The 14527-nt window shown below is 36.2% G+C and overlaps 1 protein-coding gene across 3 annotated transcripts in view; it reads right to left on the bottom strand.

Annotated features, from left to right (window-relative positions):
* The window catches only part of scaf8 (SR-related CTD-associated factor 8), a 41661-nt gene that overhangs the window by 26575 nt on the left and 559 nt on the right, over positions 1 to 14527 (bottom strand). The window contains exons 2-3 of one of the 3 annotated variants that reach the window (XM_026285325.1): positions 13474 to 13557; positions 6637 to 6731 (exon numbers count right to left, since the gene is read on the bottom strand). Coding sequence is in view for 1 of the 3 variants with exons in the window: in XM_026285324.1 (XP_026141109.1) it covers positions 13474 to 13557 (84 nt within the window). In the remaining 2 variants the exon portion in view is untranslated. Of the gene's footprint in view, positions 1 to 6636; positions 6732 to 13473; positions 13558 to 14527 lie in introns of those variants that run through there. The other 2 variants (XM_026285326.1, XM_026285324.1) reach the window with 2 other exon arrangements.

Below are 14527 nucleotides of genomic sequence, written 5' to 3'. Positions count from 1 at the left end.
TATATAAATCTAGAAGTAAATGCAAAGATAAAAAGCACCGAATTATTGTTGAAAGATTGTATAACTGTACTGTGTCACAATGTTGAAAATCACAATGTTGAAAAAGCATTTTGAGTGAAGTTTGGATTTAAAATCAAAATAATGGATAAATGTGTTTGTGGTAAACAGCCATGGATCAGGAGCAGACTCCAGTGTGAAAGCAAAGTCTGTGCTGCTTCTGTACCACACATGGACTACATACGCACTGTAAATGGAGTATGTGTGAACCTCAAATACAGCTCACAAAATCAGGCTTGCAATGTGTAAGCTATTGTGCAACAACTGCACTATTGTAAAAACAAAAATACAGTCTATGATCAAATATTTAGGTGAGAAGTATTTTTGAGAATAAAAAAAGCCCCCCTCCACCCCTCAAATAAATAAAAAAATCCTCTCAAAAGAGTCACCTACGAGAAGAATGAATATATTCACTATAAATAATTCTACATTATAAAGATTGGTATCGGTGATCGGACCAGCAGACATTGCTTTCTGTGATCGGCGATCAGTCTCAAAAATCCTGAGCAGAGCACCCCTACCAAGAACCATGGGTTCAGCTAAAATCATCTTTAGTATTCTGCTGAAGAAAGTCAGTCACCTATAACTTATGTAAATTAACAATTAAGAATTATTCCTTTAATTAGGCCTGGGTGATAAAATGGTATCAGTATTTATTGACGGCACACCTTTATCAATAATCAATACTTGATACAGCGCATGATACAGGCGCTACATATGAATGCATGCTGAAATAAGTGCTGGGCCTGCCTGCGACTAGGAGATAGTGAATAATAAATAAAAAAAAGTCAATTTTATAATAAACATTTGCACGAATGCAAAAACAGTGTAATCAAATTTTAGGTGTGCATCAGTGAGCATTTACAGTGGTGCACGAGATGCGGTGATGGTTAATGTAAGTTTCATTGTTGCATTTTAATGTTTTGTTATTCTGTCCAGTTGAAAACCATTTGATGTGCCGCTGTGGAGTTATTCAAAAGATCAGAGAAATACAGAAGCATGGAGAATATTTTGATTAGCTTAGAACCATGACTGCTGCTATCGTGTCTCACACAAGATGTATAGAAAACCATGCAAAGTTAAAAGAGATTCAACTTTTAGAATACATGTTGCAAATCTACGGAGATTTAATCCATTTCACTGCATCTCATATGTTTTTAAATGCAATCTGTATGATAGGCGCTTCAGCTCTTTGTATTAAGCTATGCATAAATTAGGGCTGCACGATATATCGTTTCAGCATTGATATTGCGATGTGCAAATCTGCAGGATGAGCGATGTTCACTATAGGCTACTGATCGTTATATTTATACTGATTGTTTTCTATGCACACACAGAGACAGAGTATACACCAGACGTGACAGCTGTACAGAGATACCCTTTTTAAATAAATTTAGTAGAGCTACTGCAAGCAATTTTCAGTGCTTGAAATCTATATATCCTTTGTTTAAACTTCTGAAACGACTGCCATTTTCCACGTATTTTTAGGTGTGACGTGAATGGCCCTGTGTCAGTATGTCATAAAGAGAAAGTGGCATCAGTTTTTACATGGTGACAATTGCCAGGTTTCCATCCAAAGATGCAAAAAAGATGCGCAAAATTGGAATATCGCACAAAACATTTGCGAACAAGCACTGTTTCCATCCAACAAGTCAAAGAGAACAAAATAGTCACTTCCTGATAACCTGGCACTATACATCACTAAGAAAAGTAGGAGAAGCTACTGAATACAATAATTTTCCTATATAATAAATGACATGCACCTCAGAAAGAGGAGACAAAACACAATGAATGCGGTTATTGCTTTTGGAGGTGGATGCTGCTGTTTGGGAACGCAGTTATTTAACAGTTCTGGGAAGCAATTATACAGAAATACTTTGATGACAGACTTGGCATTTCCGAAAGACCATATAACATTTCAGATGCTGTGGAAAGAGATCGGTCCGCTGGTTAGTCTGGATTTACTGTCCGATAGCGCAAAGTCCCATGACTTTTTTGATGCACTTGGAAGAATTTATTCACAAAATGCAATTCCACCTCCCATTATTCACATGAACCCTTTTTCACATGTGAATTATCCTTAAGATTTAACCTTAAAAGGAGACATATGCCCTTTTTGAAAGTGAAAGTGACGTGACATTCAGCCAAGTATGATGACCCATACTCAGAATTCGTGCTCTGCATTTAACCCATCCAAAGTGCACACACCTGAAGCAGTGGGCAGTCATTTATGCTGCGGCGCCGGGGAGCAGTTGGGGGTTCGGTGCCTTGCTCAAGGGCACCTAAGTCGTGGTATTGAGGGTGGAGAGAGCACTGTACATGCACTCCCCCCACCTACAATTGGTGCCAGCCTGAGACTCGAACTCACAACCCTTTCGATTGCGAGTCCGACTCTCTAACCATTAGGCCACATCTTCCCCACCATATGTATTACAAGTCTCTGGTGTCCCCAGAATGTGTCTGAAATTTCAGCTCAAAATACTTTTCCAGAATAGAGCTGCGCCATTGCAGCTCGGACCTGCTAAAAAAATCTGTTTTGGTACTTATTATCATTTTCATCAAGCTGAAATCATGCGTTTTAAACCATATCAGGTTTTCTGAGTGCACACATCTGAAGCACATGGACAGAAGACAGCGGTCACAGCATGTGAGTACTAAACTAAGTTCTAATTTACACACAAGTTTACGTTAAAAACATACACGAGTTACCAAAAACAGTCTATGTCATGTCTGTGAAGGTAAACTGCTGGGAAATAAATTGCATGCTTATTTTAGATCTGTGTGACAGCAGCAATATACAGTAAATAAATCAAATCCACTGCTCTCTTGCCTCTTGAGGTTGGGACTCTAAACAGTGTTCTGTGCAGCCAAAGACAGAACATAGTTAGCATGTTTTGCTCAAACTTTTGCCCTTGCATTAGAGCTGGTACACTGTTGTCACTTGTAAAATCAAAAGGATGGCACCATGGGTTGAAACTTACAAGGTGAATGGGTGGTAATATTATAATGAGAACCCTTTACCACGTTATCAATGGAGCGAAATCAAGCACACTTGTTTCAGACGCTTGCAGAAAAACTCTTTTTCATGTTTCCTTGGTGGGTAGAAGCACCAGGGTTGATTTTCATGGTATGTCACCTTTAATAATAAAAGATTTAGCCTTCATAATCCACAGGAATATCAGGTTATGTATATGACCATGTGTAGTACATTACCTATAAAATCATTTAGTTTAGACTTAAGTAAGGTGAAACCAGCACAAAACAATTTGTTAGCAAGCTGCTAATTTTATCCAGACATGGCAGAAAATTAGATTATTAGTTAAAATAAACTTTTACATTTTCTTTCATGAATAAGCAAGCAAACGGTTTCTTCGCATTTATTTTAGTTATGGTCAGTATTGGGCTCACAGGTCATGTGGGTAGGGTGTGTGGATGCCCATCAGCCACCACCGAAGACCCAAGAAAAACCCTGAATGAACAATCAATATCAAGCTCCTATTCTACTGACAACCACTACATAACAACTGTAACTATATTGTCAGTTGCAAAAGTAAATAAGATTAAAGATGCTAAAATCCATAACCCCAGGATGTCATATCATATCGAAGTATTCAAATTATGAGTCTATTCATCAAATCTAAATTAAAAGATTTTCAAATGAACTAGGTGTGAAAGATGTCTGCACTCACGCAGGACCCAACCAGATTTCTTGGGACGAATAATTTCAGAATAAAACTACATAGCGGTCGTTAACTCTAGTGTAATTGGAACGCGAGAAGGTGGTCTAACAATATCCCATTCTCCTTTCAGAACAGCATTTCTGTGCCTTACTCATTATCAAACACTAGTACAGCCTGCACTCAGGATTGTTATGCATGGGCCGCACACATGGACCAGTGCTTTCTGAGTCATGCATTTTATTTGCTGGATCTGTAAATCCCGGATCAGTGGATCCGCCACTAAATAAAAAAAGGTTAGTGCGACTTTTTTTTCCCCTCAGAATTGTGCGATATAAACTTGCAATTGCAAGACATAAAGCCACAACTGGGAAATATAAACTTCTGAGAACACCCCCCCCCCCATCTCGCAATTGTAAGAAGATCAGAATTGCGAGGTTTTTATGTCACAATTGTGAGTTTATATCATGCAATTCTGAATTGAGAGAAGTTGCAATAACCTTTTTCAGTGGCGGAGACAGGCTTCCATAGTCATCTCTCTCTTTCAGTAGTTGAAATTTAAATGTGAGATTCTGGAAACGAGATCTAAACAAAGAGTGAATACATAGCGAAGTCCCCCTCAGACCTCTAGTGTGAAACTCTATTTAGCACTGGACCAGCACTTACAACCATATTCTACTGCTGTCAACGTGGCCCTTTTGAAAACAATGGAATACTTCACTCCACCCAAGAACCACTTAAGACACTCTTCACAAACATCCATAGAGAAAAGTTAACAACAAACATCAGATTTACTATCATAGTTTGATTCAAATAAACATTTTTATTGTTCAGATATATAGTTTGCTGAAAGGAGTTTGCTGTGTTTAACTGTGATCTGAGCTGCTCTCTGAAACACCGGACCATAAGCAGCATAGTGTAAATGAACACACACAATGCCACGCTTCATTCAGAGTCTGAAACACAAAGCACAACAGACTATATACTTATGCATACTACATAATGCACAGCCTTTTGAGATTTTGAGAATCACAAATTATTTTTTATAATCACATTAGTCTTTTAGTCTTCTCTCTCTCCAAATGTGCACACGTGTTTGTGTGCATGAGAGCGAGGCAGAACAAAGTAGTTCTGCAGCACTCTACTTCCACTCCTAGTCCCTGCAGACACTCTAGATGTGCCAAGCTTTTTCCCTCTTATTTGCTTACATTTTTCCCAGCAGCTTCAATGGTGTCGAAAAGTAAGCTATTTTGTGTATACTGTGGCACTGCTTTAGGTTAGTGACATATTAGAACAAAAAAAAACAACAACTGCATGAACGTTAAAAAGGCACAGGATGCTATTATGCACAAATAAGCCACAAAACAACTCACAAAGTCCCGATGTGGACACACAGACAGCTTCCACAGCATGCAATTCAGTAGACACGGTTTAAGTCTCAAGTACGGCTGGGTATTGAGACAATTTCATTATTTACGTCGATTTCAGCTCAAAAGCTGTGATTCAATTGAATTTGATATAGATTAATTTGGATATATGCAATCAGATACAGACAGTACTGTTCAAGTCAATATTTCTTCCAAATAATTTTTTTTTGCAACTAATGCTATGAACTATAAAATAAACCCTATCAGTTGTCATATGTAAACAAATATATTTAAACTGCACATAAAGCAGTTTTAATAATAAAAAAAAATGCATATATACACATTATCATAAAATGTGACAATACTATATATTTTGATGTCTTTCCGCGGTTGAATCAATTTCAATAAAATTTGTCAACTCGGCTCAAGAGTTTAGTTAATGTCAACAGTTGGGAAAGAAATCTGATGTGTGTAACACATCCTTCATACTTGTGATACAATCTGTGGCTTACAAAACCCTTTGTATCACAGAAGAACAAAATAATGTACAGCTCTGAGTAACGCTATGATAGAACACATGCTCCTCAACTCAAGAGCACTGGTTTCTGCAGACTTGTTGTCAGTGGTCATTAATTAACTTTTTTTTATATATATATAAATAATCTTTGTTAATCTCCAGTTTGTGCGCTCCAAGTAATTGTAGTGCAGAACTGTGCTACACAGACTATAACTAGAAAGAGATACAGGCCTAAATTACTGTCTAATAATGACTGGCCAAGCATAACATAGCATACTTCACTCGTCTTGCGACATTACATTTTTCTAAAAACTTGCAGAAATATGCACTATTTAAAAAATATATAAATAATTTTACTTAAAACAAGGCCAAATCATGAAAAAACAAAAACAACAAAAACATTCTAGTTTAGTAATTGCTTAACACATGCCCTGACAATACTGGCTTCCAATATTAAACTGATACTGAAAATGTAATTCAGATGTTGAACAATTTAAATGCCAATACTAGCTGATAATATATATTTGTGTATAATATAATATATATATAAAATGATAATGCATAGAACTAGTTGTTATCATAGTACTTTAAAGTCACTCAAAAAGAGGTAATTCTTTCAAATTGATGTTCAAGATGACAATCAACACATCTTCCTCAGAGATATGACATGCTCACGAACTACATCTCTTACTTGGCTAAATGCAAACTAACAGCCTAAATGATCTAAAATTGAAGTGTAACATCTCCCAACAAACTCAAGTTAAAAGAGCTTTCCAGACAAACTTAAAGTTGTCACCACCATGAAGTGTTACTAAGATTAACACCTGCGGAAATAAAATGAAGCACGGCCATTTAAACGCCATCAGTCCACCCTCACAATTAATAAATACAGTAGAGAAGCAGTGAACCCAGGGGACCATAAGGGCCCCCCTACACTTCTGCCTGTATTTAAAGAGCGTTTTGAGTCATATCTTAAGCGGCTTCTTCCATCCTCCTTTTGAAACAGCCCATCTCCTACCTAAGCTGGTTAGGGGTTCCCTTATCTCTTTGAAACTCTCTCTCGCCCCATCCTCCTGCTTCACTTTCAGTGCTTTGGGGGAGCTGGGAGAGCTGCTGAGGGAAGGGGAAAGAGGTGTTATTCACAGAAAAACAAACAAGACATTAGGAGTTCAATATACCAAGTATGCAACAATGGCAATGTCGCAAAAACACCAACAAGTGAGAGAAAACGGATACACATGACTTGTATTCAGGTTTTGCCATGATTTAGACACAGAATAAATGAAAAACAAAGTGGACATTGCAAATGAAAGTAAGTATTGGAGTGGTCCACTGTATTTGGCATAAATGCATTCTCCAAATCAGTTACGCTAGTACTCACTAGAGATGTAACAATTAACAAAATTTTTCTTTACCAAAATGAGATTTAAGGCAAATTATAAATAAATGTGTCCTTTTATTATTGGCTTGAAAAAATCCTGCATGTTTCTTTGCGAAAATGAAATATAAAACCATAATAATATACTAATATAGCATATTGTTGCTCTTTTGTTTGTTTTGATTGCATGTACTCCAAATCATATAAATAACACAACAATAAATCTCTTCATATAAACAAAATAAGGCTTTGTCTGTGCTCTTTCCATTTAAAATGAGAGGCAACCACTGCATTTTAATCATGATCCAAACAAAGATGCTGCCTACATGCAACATGGGCAGTCTTTAAATTAGTTTGTATAATTTCAAAATTTGAAGCAAAAACAGAATGATTTCACTTCAGTTGTGAAACCATACATAAATAGTATCTGCATGAAACAGAAACAGCAGATGAGCTGAACGAGATGCAGATTTACTCTCTGCCAGCAGGTGGCGCTTAGAGCGCGTCCTTGGTTTCTGCTGTAAACAAAACAGCGCTGCACTTATGAACTTTAATATGCATTATACAGAGGCAAAATTTAAAGAAAAAAAATACCATCTAAAAGTTACCCTCAGACATTCATTCCTATGAACTCCTACCCCTAAATGAATCACTATTTGTTTAGCATCTCAACCGATGTGAATCCACATATTTAAATTAATTTTCAACCGGCTGATGGTTATTACATCCCTAGTACTCACAGTAGCTACTTTTACATTATAAATCTGATATCTGAAACCACAGAAAATTATTTAGTTCTAGGTGTACCGCTGCCATTACCACAGGAAAAAAGATGACCTTAGCCATCTTCAAGAATCTGCTTAAAACACATCTCTTCCATCTTTATTTGATCCTCTAACTTTAGCACTCACTATTTTAATTCTTTTTTTTTTATTCTAACTAGCTTTCTAATATTTTTGTATTCAGTGTTTTTTTTCTCATTTATACAATTAACAAAAAAATAAATAAATAAATACCTTTAACACTATCTTCCGCTATTCTTTTTCTGTTCAATCGGTTTTGTTTTTATTTATATTATTTAAAAGCCCTTGCTACGTGTACTGCATTTAAGCTAACTGAGACTTGTTATAGCCCTTCCATATCATTGCTCTTTTGTTGTTTGTAGTTGCTTTCATTGTCCTCATCTTTAAGTCGCTTTGGATAAAAGCGTCTGCTAAATGACTAAATGATTTAGTCATCCCCCCTCCCCGTGCACTCTCTCTAGCCCCTTTCACACAGAACGGTGGTCCCGGAAAATTGCCGGATTGCCTTCTTCATGAATGCGAACATGTCCCGGAATTGATAATAGGATCGATTCCGGGTTGGGGACCTAGTAACATTGCCGGGTTCAGTCCCGAAATTAGCTCTGTGTGAACAAAAACCAGAAGCAATGCTGTAAAGGGTGTGTCGTAGTGATGACGTATGTTATCGTGCAACTCTTTTACCGGGTGAAAGAATGAAAAAATATACTGTAATGAAGCAGAGATCAGTTAGCTCCTTATATCCACACTTAAGTGGAGATTGTTCGCCCGTTTAAGTGAAAGTTAACATGCCTAGTGTTTTCGACTTGTACATTACACGTCACTCCCTGATGTCGTGTGTCTTTACTGGACCTTTACGGGTTGTGTGTGAATGCACACACATATTCAGGGAAATCACTGGCAGTGTGAATGAACTAAAATATAACGATCCGGGAATAATTTCCAGGATAATTTCCATTACCCGTGTATTATCCAGAATCTTAGTGTGAAAGGGCCTCAAGTCTGTCGTTCATCTCCTTCACTCAAAATCAACTGACATGACGGTAAGAGGACAGAAGACTTTTTTTTTTTTTTTACTTAATTACTATATGTGTGAATTGTGCTAAAAATAAAACAATCTAGCTAAGTTTAAATAAAAGAAAAAGCATTTTCCATGTTGAAAAATCTTTTTGCAATGTCCTAACAACCAGTATCAGCCCAAAAACTCATGAAATAACACCTCATTTTAACTAATCCAGTTTAATGCATGGTTGAAACAACTGTACTGTTCAACACTGAACTCACATGCATTGGTGTACAAGTAAATAATTTACTCACAACACCTTATAAAAGAGGAGCAATATTGCATTTATTTCAGTTATGGTCAGGCTCACAGATCTTAGGGTACTTTTTACTGTGTGTGAATAAAATCCTCTGCCAACACCTTGTCAGTCATCTGTCCTTACTCTACTCACATTCAAGCATCTATGGCGATATTCACGGTAAGAACCAGTTAATCCATACACAAGTCTGTTTTACAAGTTGCAGGGGCCAATTAAGAATCTTCAGTTCATCTAACCTGCATGTCTTTGGGCAGTGGGAGGAAACCGGAGTAAACCCACTGACACAGGGTGAACATACAAACTCCACAGTCTCTCTTCTCACATGATAAGTGAAATCTCACTTCTATATGAATTGTAGCATACAAATGAACCAAACTGCTTTTATCTCTATAAAAATGCAAACCAAAGGTGGGGGCAGTGGGAGTGTTATGTAACTGGTATATTTTTGGACATTGTGTAACACTAATAACACAGACTACCCTACTATCATGGTTTAACATTTCTAATAATTTATTAGACATGGCTTTTAAGTAAAGACAGTAAACTAATGAAGTCCAAGAATGTGAGCTCTAGTTTGTCTTCACTAAAGCGCTAGGGTTCTGACCGCTATCAAAATAAAAGCCATACTTTACACTTAACAGTCAAGCAGAATAACGTATTGAAAAATGTCAAATAAGTTGATAAATGAACTAATAAATATATTTAAAAAAAATGTTTTTGTTTTTTGCAGTGGTGCAGCAACGATCTTGCATAGAAATGCACATAACACTTGTTTATACAGTTGTTTCACAAAAGAAAAAAAAAAAAAAAAGGGACTTTGAGTTAGTTTAGGATGGCTTAGGATAAAATGTTCCAATTACCTAAGGACTTCCAATTATCTAAAAACAGAAGTTCTTCAAGTACATGACATTTTACTGCTAAAGGCAGCAGAATAACTGCTATCAGCATGTCACGATGCACTAGGATTCCACTGACAAGCTATTCTATCCATTCACACCAGACAGAACAAAATGAATCACGAAACAAAGCCAATCAGAAGAGCGTGTGGGCCGGCCCTTTCTCTCTGTTAGCACTCTGTTGTCTCAGACACTCGATGGAATGTATTAGTACTTTTTTTTTTTTTTTTTTTTTACACACCATTAATATACTATAGGCGTTGTACTTTCAGAACTCGGGAGATTTTTAAAACGTGATGTGCTGTTGTGGTAGACCAGTTTCAAGTCTATGAGAGTCCGTTCAAGACATTATTCAAACTTTACTCATGCACACATCATCAAACTCTCTCTTGTACACTACTTTAAGGTCTTTGATACACCATCAAAGCTTTCACACGCACTATCAAACTCTCATTCACTACTATACCGCCTCAACACACTATCAAACTCTCTCGCTCACACTACCAAACTCATTCACACAAGCAAGGGCTGTGTGATGTGGAAAAAAAAATACTATAGCAATATGTTTGATCAATTTTACGATTTATTTATATATATATATATATATATATATATATATATATATATATATATATATATATATATATATATATATATATATATAAATCCCGTGTACAGGGATTTTTTTTTTTCCTTTTTTGCCATGCATTGGTCATAGAGTTCATTGTAGCAGTGCCTCAGGTGTTGAAATATATTTGTTATACATTATACATGTTCACATGTACTCAGTTTGCAATGTGTATACAGTATGTGTATGTGGTGCAGAAGCAGCAGCGAGAGCGCGTTATTGTAACGCAAAAACACATAAAAAAAATGCGCGAGTGTGAATCTCTCAGCTCACACGCAGATTTCCTTTGCTCTGTCACAAAACCAGAGGCGCGTGCTCAGATATATGGTGTTCTAGCCCGGAGAGAGTGTGCGCACTTAAAACGTGTATCCTCTCGCTCAAACTGCGTTCTGTGCGCTCACAACTCTCTCTATGCTCATGCGCTAGATATTAAGTATTTTCGCACCTTTCCATTTCTAACCTTTTCTGTTCACATCTTTCACTACGTGCAGATAATCCGTTAACATGGGCTCTGGAAAGATACGCATCACAGACGGGGTGTGTGAACCGCGAGTTACGTAGGCATATGCCTGGTCTGCTCTGACTTTTTACTATTTATTTGTTTCTAAAAACTCTAAAACTGTATTTGTCATAACTCTGTTAAATATCTCATCAAAAAGAGTTTACCGCCTAAATCTTTTTTTTTTCGTAAACGTTAAAACCAGCACAATCTAATAAACAATTTCTCATGGATACAGGATTTGGGCATAGAGGACATGTTGGAGGAACTTCTAGTATTAAAAACTTGTATGCCATCCTAGAAGGACCTGGGGCCTATTTCAGAAAGGAGGTTAAGTGAAAATGGAGTATGTTAACCCTGAAATTCAGGTTCACCGTTTCAGAATGGGAGGTTGGTCAAACCCGAGAAAGCAGGGTAAGTCCGTTCTGAAAGAGAGGTAACTTATACTCAGAGTCAGGTACCATGGTAACCGGGGATTTTTTCGGTAAACCCAGAGTTTATTTTGGTCTTCTCCCCCATTTTAAAGCACAAGCGATGTCTAAATACCTCATTCATGCATGCTGGAAAACTGTTTTTCTTATGAAGTATTTTTGTTCTCCTTATTTCAAGATATAAGAAAATTATACAAGATATTTAGTCTTGTTTCCTGAGGAGATCTAAATTAAGTGCATTTTACTTAAGTAAAATTATCTGCCAGTGTGGTAATAAAAATAATCTTAATGCAAATGGAAAACAAAACTATTTGGAGTGACTAAAATGTTCCAAAAATGGAAGTAAAGTGCCTTAAGAGTGTTTAATAAAGATAAATGTATTTATAGAGCTGTTTGCACTTAGCCTACTGTAAATAGGATCTATCGCTAAGAAAGTAAGTTAATTCCACTTATGCCAGTGTAAATAGCTGCTGCCGTAATTTTCTTACTCTACTGGCAGATCATTTATAAAATAAAATAAAAATTCACCTAAATAATTATTCATTACTTTCATTTTTTTTCCCGTGAGAAACCATGAAAATGAATAGCCTATTAGTTCAATAACCTACTGTTCTGCCAGTTTTCACCTGTGATATTATATCAGTGATAAGAATTAAACTTGTATTGAGTCTGAAGTATGCAGACGTCTTTTTGCCGGAAGCTGTTGCCATGGTGAATCATCATTTCAGATCAACCTACTCAGAGTTGACTGAACTTACACAGTTCAGCTGTTCAGAACCCGAAAACTCAGAGTTTCCCATCTCACAGTAAGTCAACTTTGAGTTCAAGTTTTGAAACGGACCTCTGTTCTACAGAGGGTATAAACCAGGGTTCCTCAAATCTCGCCCTGGAGGTCGAATGTGCTGCAGAATTTAGCTCCAGCCCTGATCAAAGTCACCTGACTGTGATCTCCTGATGATCCCAAAGACATTGATTGGCATTGATTTGAATGCTCAGGTGTGTTTGACTAAGGTTAGAGCTAAACTCTGTAGGAAAATGGATCTTGAGGTCCAGATTTGAGGATCCCTGGTATAAACAATCTTGTTGTATCGGTTTAAAAATTAACAGAAATTAATTTTTCCAAAAGTTGGGTTAATTTCATGCAATCTATTTTTATTGTTTATAGATCCCTTCCCGTTTGCCATTTGTTATTAACATTAACAAATTATCAGTTTTAAATAAGAGGTTCTGCACAAATTTTTAAATTCTGTCAATTAAAGGTCTTTTTGCAGCTCAACTGATTTTAACAGCACTGAACTGCATTTTAAACTACAGTAATAATAAACCAGTGCATAGGTTCTAGTTTCTTCGCTCACAGACCAGATTAATCAATGATGGAATTAATTTGTGCTTATTTTCATTCAATGCAATCATAGCTTAATCCTTAATACAGTCACACACACTTTTAATGTTTATATACATTAAGTTATAATGTAAGTTTTGATGATGATAGCTTCATGGTTAATATACCGACATGTAGCGCAACTGCATCTCCGATGACCTGAGTTTGAACATATCTGCATACTCTGAATCTGTATTTCTCTGTAGTAAAAAAACTACTTAAGATTCACCCTGGTTAAAAGAAGTCAGTTGTATGTCAACTCTTTGACAGACTCAGCTTGTACACTGCTATAGACATCTTTAATAATTATAATTAATATCCATTCATTTTCATTTTAGGCTGAACAATAGCAAAGTCTTTTGGAAATTATCCAATAATGCCATTATTGGCTTTTGCACTGCTTTAGTCATAATTTAAAAAGTGTTGGGGATAAATCTCTATAAATCATAATTGGGAATGGAGTAATAAGCTAAGAGACTCTATACAAACTGTTGTTATGTTACCTTGTTATTAAACTTACCTTTATAGCTTTAATTGCTGATTTTGTAATCTGGGTCATCTTTGCTTTGGAGATCGGTGGCTTGTATTCATTCAGTGAGTACAGCTGAAAAACATAAAACATTGCAATTTAACATTCTTTATTATCAATGTTATCAGTTTATACCGATGTGACCATGTTTAAACACTAGTAGGCCAATTCATATTTTTAATAACAGACAATAAATAACAAAAAATACTGCAATACTTTAGTTTTGTGCATTAAAATCTCATTGTCCTCTTTTAAACAACAGTTGGCTTAAAGGCATTAAGATGATATACTTTAGAGTTTTTTTTGGCATTTTCGCTACATGAATATACCGTAATTCAAGCTGCTTAACATAAAAATGCACATAATAGCTCATTAAGTGCTTTTAATTCCAATTTTAAAATGCAGATAGCCCTAGTTGATTCATACAGAAAAGACTTAGCTATTTAGTCAAATTATATGACCTACATGAGCTACTTCATTCAAGAACTTAAGTCTACCATAAAACTGAGGTTAAAGCTGTTTTACACTTTTAAATTTAGGTTTCAAAGGCGGGTGGGGGCTGGGGGGTGTACAATGATGCCACAGAAGTACCATTTAGGTCCCTCAAAGAACCTTTTGGAAAGCAGTTCTTAACCATTTTTTTCTTCGTGCAAGAACTTTTTATTAACCTAAAGAACCTTTTTTCCTACCATAGAGAACCATTTTGTGAAATATATAAAAAAATTGATTATATGAAATAATAAAAGGTTCCACTGTTGTTTTTCATAGAACTACTGATGACAATAAAGATTAGTAGCACTTCTGATCGTCTGCTGCTAACTGTTAGCAATCCGGTTGCAAAAAAACAAACAAACAAAAAAACAACCAAGTAAGTTGTGTCTCATAGCCTATTAGGACAACCTACAATATTTTAGTGAATCATATGCCTTTCTTGAGGCTGCAGCATTTGGTGCTCATTAGAAACGCGCCTGTGTTCCCGAAAAAATGGGCCTATGATGCCCTAACGCTGTCTAGATAACGTTAGGCTGCTCACCAAGCGGAAACA

The sequence above is a fragment of the Carassius auratus genome, chromosome 17 (assembly GCF_003368295.1).
Source record: "Carassius auratus strain Wakin chromosome 17, ASM336829v1, whole genome shotgun sequence".
NCBI lineage: Eukaryota > Metazoa > Chordata > Actinopteri > Cypriniformes > Cyprinidae > Carassius > Carassius auratus.
The sequence above is the reverse complement of the archived record's forward strand: the minus strand, read 5'-3'. Positions and strand labels throughout refer to the sequence as shown.